General features: G+C 39.2%; 1 protein-coding gene across 1 annotated transcript; it reads left to right on the top strand.

Moving 5' to 3' along the window:
- The first annotated feature begins 200 nt into the window (after positions 1 to 200).
- Positions 201 to 1435, top strand: LOC149182849 (uncharacterized). Its single transcript, XM_089418633.1, has one exon. The coding sequence runs from the start codon at positions 322 to 324 to the stop codon at positions 1225 to 1227; it is 906 nt and encodes a 301-aa protein (XP_089274759.1). The 5' UTR covers positions 201 to 321; the 3' UTR covers positions 1228 to 1435.
- The last annotated feature ends 5567 nt before the right edge of the window (positions 1436 to 7002 follow it).

Raw genomic sequence — 7002 nt, 5'->3', positions numbered from 1 at the left:
AAAGCACCTTTTCCATATAACCATGGTTAATAATTTGTACATGTACTACGCATCTGTACTTTGGAATCTCAACTTTTACAAAATAAATCTTTAAAAATAAAATTCTTTAAAACCTCAAAATATTTTCCCGCCAAAATTTTTGGCGCGAAATTTTCCCGCCAATTTAATCAATTGTTTCTATGTTGCAGCTGCTTTATCAAGGGGTTGCCTAACAGGATCATATGCAAGTATCTGTGCTGTCATTGCATCTTCGATCACGAGTTCGAGTCCTGCGTGCATTCTTTCATACATTTTCAGTTGAATCGTTACAGAGTAACAACGATGGTGTTGCCTGTGAGGCCGGCGAGATTCTATGGCAGCAGCCTCCCGAGGCCCTTCATCTATGGCGACGTGAAGTTCAATTCGGAGAGAGTCGATCCCCCGTTGGGCGTGACAGAACCATTCATGAGGTGGGCCAAGGACGCCCACTGGTCCATGGGAGGCCTTAACCTCAAGAGAAAGCGAATGCAGGGGAAAATTGAAGGGAGCGTCATGAAGCTCAGAGCCGAGGAAGAGAAAGAGACCAAAATAAGAAATAGGGACGAGAAGAAAGCCGAGGAAGAGATGAAAAAGAATAAGAAGCGCAAAACTGATAAAGATGCCGCTGCAAAGGACGATTCAGCTTCAGGCAGCCCTAAAAGTAAGGGCATTTCCAGCCCTAAAAGTAAGGGCATTTCCAGCCCTAAAGATAAGGGCTTTTCAAGCCCTAAGTCTCCTTCTGTGGCCGGTTCAATCGATACACCAATAGATGCTGGTGCCGCCGTACGTCGGGTTTCTAAGCGCAAGTGGTCCGCCCTGGACGAGGATGATGAGGGGGATTTGTCGCTGGCCGTGCCCGAGTCAGAGAAGCCGAGCAAGAAGCGATCGCCCAGGGTTCGAATCCGCGTGAGGAAGCTAGGAGATGTCTTCAACCAGCAGGCCATGGATGGATCTGATGCCCCCGGTGGTCAAGGGATCGAATCCAACAAGGCTCCCTCGGTAGCTCTGCAGGCAACGAAAAGGCAAGCTGGGAAAATTATGAACGTGTATGATTACGTTTCAGTGCCGGATCGGGTTATGAAAGCCACTACTAAAAGGGTTTCGCCGAGGAAAAATCCAGGGAAATCCCCGGCCTCAAAGGTTTCTTCACCGGTCGACCGCGCTCGGCGCAGCAGCCGTTTGTCATTAACTCCATCAGCAAGTTATTAGCGGTGCTATCTTCCAGGTCCATCCCGTGTGACTGAGGGCGTGTATTGTGAACTCTAGGGTTAGAGTTTAACAGTGGGAATTAAAGGACTTTTTAATATTAGGTTTAATTTTAAATGTAACTTTTGATCATGTATTCATTGTGCTAACTTGAATGGCTAATTTGGTACTTGATAGATGCGTATTGCCATGGTTGTACGCATTGATAATATTTTGAGCTTGGCATCTCATGTTTTGGGTATAGAAAATCCAGATCAATATGCCTTGTTATTGAATGTATGTAAATGTTTTTCTAGAGAAAATCTTTATTTTTTTTTGTTGTTCGTACGAACAAAAAAACGTACATTTTGACTGCTGAATTCTGGTATTCCGCTCTAATCTGATGGACATTTTGACTGCTGAATTCTGGTATTCCACTCTAATCTGATGGCAGCATGGAAAATTTGCATATAACTACATCATTACAGCTTGTCTGAGAGCATCAAATTATATAAACTACTGTTCAAAGCTTTTAGAATACTGTATCTGTCAAAAGCATTTATTATATGGACTGATCTGCATAAGAAAGTGTTACATCAAAATTTTTAAGAGACAAAGAAAACTGAACTGAAATATGTTTTGTATGGAGAATAATTGAAATCTGCACTCTACCCTAGCCACACCCCTTTTTCCCTTGTCGTGGCCTTGAGAGGTCTCCTAACTCTCCTTTGGCCTTATTCCCTTTGTTGTAGGCCATTTTTGCCCTTTCTGCCTTGTTGTACGCCTATTAGGCCTTGGCTTCCCTAGCTGCAGGCTTTCTAGGCCTTGCCTCTCTCACACTTAGCCCTATCGTAGTATCCCTCCCCCTTTGTTTGCCTTCCTAGACCTAGCATTATCCTTTTTAGGTCTAACATTCCCCTTTCTTAACTTATAACCCCTCATAGTTGGCATATTATCCCTTCCTATGGCCCTCATTCAATCATTGGTTGAGTTTACATTGGTTTGTTATCTCTAACATTTTGTTTTGCAACAATTATGGAGATAACATTATGGTTGTAAGTGGACAAGTCCTTTGGAAAATTCTCTAGCCATCGAATAAGGCCATTAGGCCTAGTGGTTTGCCCTCTAACTCTTTGCCTCATCATTGTCTCATCTAGAATTTTGAAGTATATTGTTGCAGTGGTGTGAAAAGTAGTGGACGATCATCTCTTTCTATTGGGCATTAAATGTTAGCATATTTTGCATCTTGAGTAAGTTTCCTCTTGTATGATTAGATGTTTCTCTTATTGTTGCAATCATTAGTCTTTTGGCTGCCATTATCTTGCATCGATTTCACTTTGCATACATTGCATTCTTCCATAAGCATTTCACATTTTGCATCCTCATCTAATTGGCAAATATAAATAAGAACATAAGTGCTCTAAAAGGCTAATTGAATCGATAATGTTGGCTTGTGTTTCATCTAGCTTGCGAAGTCTAGAATCTCTTATGTAGTTAACAAAGTGACCTTGCCCTCATTAGAGGGAAGGTATTGTTAATATAGCTTTTGTTGTCGTCCTTGGGTTTCTCTCCACAACCTACACTAGAGACTAGCTTCAAAACAGTGGAAAGGAATAGTTCATTTAGGTAGGCATCTAACTTAAAATAAATCAAGATTTTGCATTTCACTTAGTTTTTGGCTTCACATTTCATATAAGATAGTGATCATCCTATGAAAAATTGTTCATCCAATAATTTTGTAATTTATTTAATGAAGTCAAATTGCTTTCTTAATGTAAATAAATTACAAAATTATTGGATGAACAATTTTTTCTTAGCTAACGTGTAATTAAATGTAGAATTTGGTACATATGATGCATTGCACCTTGGATTAATTACCAACTATCTTCCCACATAAATTAGGACACAACACCAAGACATGTAAGTTGCGTCGTAACACCATGGATAAACGATTATTGACATGTGGTAATTAGTTGTGTGGTCATTTCACTTACAACATTATGAAGTTGATAAAATTGTTTCAATAATGAAATTTAAGATATTGGAGGTAGAAGAGTGGAGGTTGAAAGTTTGACAAGGAGCTTGGTCGTTTCTAGTTCGAAGTTTAATGTGGAATGTATGAGTTTAACATTCACCATGGTTATTGAACCTCGCCAAAATTGGCACGCCAAACTAATAGTTGTATAAGGAGTGTGACTTTTTGACATGTAGATTGGTGTAACATGTAAGGTTGGACGACAGATTGGTCCCCATCCATGGGCCCTTTTGAGTCAACTCTGTTATAACAAAAGAACTGTAAGAACATAAGATTACAAGCAACATCCAATAGGACAATTGGCAGCGAATGTGTAGTGGGCATTTGAGGTCTCAAGTTCAATCTTGGGCATTTGACATGTCAGAAAGGTATTTTTTTACCATATATTTCATTTTGTCAAACCGATAATAAGTTGACGATGTACATTTCGTATCACTGATGTACATTTTATTTATTTCATGTGACCAAATTGATAACCCGATTGGAGTAGAATCTGGACAATATGCTTATTGATATGACAATGGTTGTAGGTTGTGATTGATTACAGTGACATTGTTTATAGGTTGTGACAGTGATTGTAGTGACCTTGTTTATAAATTGTGATAAAGATTGCAGTGAAAATGGTTGCAGGTAGCAATAGCAATTGCAATGACAGTGATTGAAGTGACAATGATTCCATGTTGTAATAGTTTTTAAGAAGTAGATTCATTAAAAAGTTTCCATAGATGATTACAGTGGATCCAATTTGAAATATTTTAAAGAAAGGTCCACAAGAAGTTGAAGGATGTGGGTCCCTCCATTGAGGTTGGAGCCTAGAAAAGGTCAGAGCTTCCTCATCATTGAGTTTGGTGCCTCAAATAGGTTGGAACCTAGAGTAGGTTTGAGCTTGTTCATCACTAAGGTTGGTGCCTCAAATAGGTTGGAGCCTAGAGTAGTTCGATGTTTGTTCATCATTGAGGTTGGTACTTTAATTAGGTTGGATCCTAGAGCAAATCAGAGTTTGATCAATCAAGTTGTAACTTGCAGTGAGTTGTTGCTTGCATATTTTTGTTTTATCCTATATGGGTTTCCACGTAAAAGCTTGTGCCTTCTTGTGTTGATGTGATGGCTTCTTAATGTCTTATTGATGTGATGATAGCTTCATGATGTATTGCTTTAATTATTGATATGTTGCAAATGGTTGTGATTCGCTCCATTAACCAGAGAATCCAAGAACATGCAGCGGATATTAAGCACAACTGCTCTCATTCCTCAGCTTTAATTGAACATCCAGTGAAATCCAATCACCATGTTTGCATCGAGGATTCTTGGGTCATTACCAAAAACTTATGATGTGATTAATCCGAAAGAATTTATCAAAATGAGAGATAATTTTTTATTGATGAAAAGTTATGAAATGGTTAAATTTCTCTCACATTGATTCACCCCCCTTCGCCCCCCTCCCAAGTGTGATCTTTGGTCTAATAAGTGGGATCAGAGGTGTCTTCAAGACGAGTTAACTACTGGAAGGTAGATCAAAGGAGCTATGGCCAATAAGGGAAAGAGTAAGAAGATGCTATCTTAGAAAAGTAAGGGCTATAATCATGGACCCAAAGAAAACACCTTCTACATGCTCATGGATGATGAAGAATCAAGTATTTCATTATGTTACAATTGTGGTAAAGAAGGTCATTACACTTTTGTATGTCCATGCAAATTGAGGCTTGCTACACAAAGGAAGAAGCTGAAAGAAAATTTGAAGTGAAGCTTCAATTAGAAAGTACAAGAAAAGTTTAAAAAAATCGTGAAAATGAACTTATGGTGAAAAGTGAGCTCACTTCCATTCTAGAAGAAATAAGGAATTGTTTGGTTGTGAATAAAGAGCAAGAGAAATTATTGAAGAAATATGAAAATCAAGTTCAAGAAAGAGAATTAAATCTAGAGAAAGTAAGGAGGGAAGAAATGTGGCAAAGCAAGTTGAAAGAAAAAGAAGTCCATTGTGAAAACCTAAGAAAGGAGAATATCTCCTTGAGAGATAATCTGGAAAAGGCCATGAATGAAAGAAAAGGGAGACAAGAACTTTTGAAAATCAGGGATCATGGTGCAACACCCTTAAAATCAAAATTTGAAGAATCTAAAATAAGTGAAGATGTCCTAGTGAATGAATTGGAAGAAAAGAAACAAGACTTCGAAGAGAATAATTTCAAGTTTGTCAAAGCAGAAGAAGAAATTGGTCGCTTACAGGTGGCAAAGCAAGTTGAAAGAAAAAGAAGGCCATTGTGAAAACCTAAGAAAGGAGAATATCTCCTTGAGAGATACCCTGGAAAAAGTTATGAATGAAAGAAACGAGAAACAAGAACTTTTGAAAATTAGAGATCATGATGCAACACCCTTAAAAGCAAAATTGGAAGAATCTAAAATAAGTGAAGATGTCCTAGTGAATGAATTGGAAGAAAAGAAACAAGACTCTGAAGAGAATAATTTCAAATTGTCAAAGCAGAAGAAGAAATTGGTTGCTTACAGATGGAGATAGAAGAGGCAACTTCGTCGCCCGATGACCGTCCAATCTGCTCGCTGAAGATCCAACGGTCTTAACACACCCTGTTCCCACCTCGGTCGATAGCCTCCGCCGAGCCATCTTTGCCGTTCATTTCCCCGCTCCGATGGTCATCCTTCTCTCTCATCCTAATTGTCCGTGTACACATGCATCTCACGTCCTTGACCATTTGATGTAAGGTTCAACTTCTGGATATTGTAGACATTTTGTCACTTGCAGTGTCTCATCTTCATTTTCAGCAAATACAAGCTTCTTTTCTCTTGATGTTGTGTTCTTGATCTCTTGATGTTTAGCACTAGATAACTGTCATCTTATATCTGTGTTAGAATCTCGAATGCATCACTGAATAGGTTGCTCAGGTTTCTTTCTATCTAATGAAAGAGAGTTGTCATCCTGTCTTTGCATTAATAGATTAGATTTGTAGGTTTTTGTACTAGTTGCAGCCGGCCATCACATGGTCTTGTGTATCTGCTGGTGTGATTAGTATTCTCCATATTCATCTAATATCTAAAACTATGAGCATTGGTGGTCTAAAGCCTTGTAGTATGAGGGTGTTCATGCATGTCTGGAGTGAAACAAAGTAGCAGTGGTTATCTGGCTTGAACCACCATCATTCCTTCCATTAAACCTTGCAACAATAGTTGAATTTATATGTTACCAGGCATCTTCGAGCTAAAACCTAGGAGAGTTTCTTGGAATCCCAACATAATTGGCGCCATTGCCAGGACACATTTTTTGTTGTAATCCTCTATTTGGCGACTCTACTGGAGGGCTAACCTTTTGGCGACTCCACATCATAGTTCTGGCTCAGTTTGTGAGACACACTCGAAGATATCCTCAGAAATCACCTGCTGACCCAGTGCCTGACCCTAAAAATATTGTCAAGCAAAGAAAGACATCACAAAAGGGAGCATCAGGATCAGGTAAGCCTAAACAATCCTATGTATCTCTACAAGAAAGTCTTGTAACTGAGTATGCACATGTTGAAAACATACATCCTAACACTATCAGTGAAGAAATACTCTCAGAGATTCATAAAGCTCCTTGTTCAATAAGTTCCCCTTTGGATCACAGTCCAAAGGAAACCTCCCTTCCAGTCCATCATTTTCCTTTAGCCCTGTCAGTGATTTCTCAACTCCCCGCCTTTCAGACTGCTAGCACCCTTCCATCCACCACAGTCATGGCAGGTCCACAAGCGCCCACTAAAATGGAGAGAATCATAGTTGCT

Source organism: Pinus tabuliformis, chromosome 3_2 (genome assembly GCF_031772625.1).
Source record: "Pinus tabuliformis cultivar Carrire ecotype Pingquan chromosome 3_2, CPIR1, whole genome shotgun sequence".
In the NCBI taxonomy this organism is placed as follows: domain Eukaryota; kingdom Viridiplantae; phylum Streptophyta; class Pinopsida; order Pinales; family Pinaceae; genus Pinus; species Pinus tabuliformis.
This window is presented reverse-complemented; position numbering and strand designations above follow the sequence as displayed.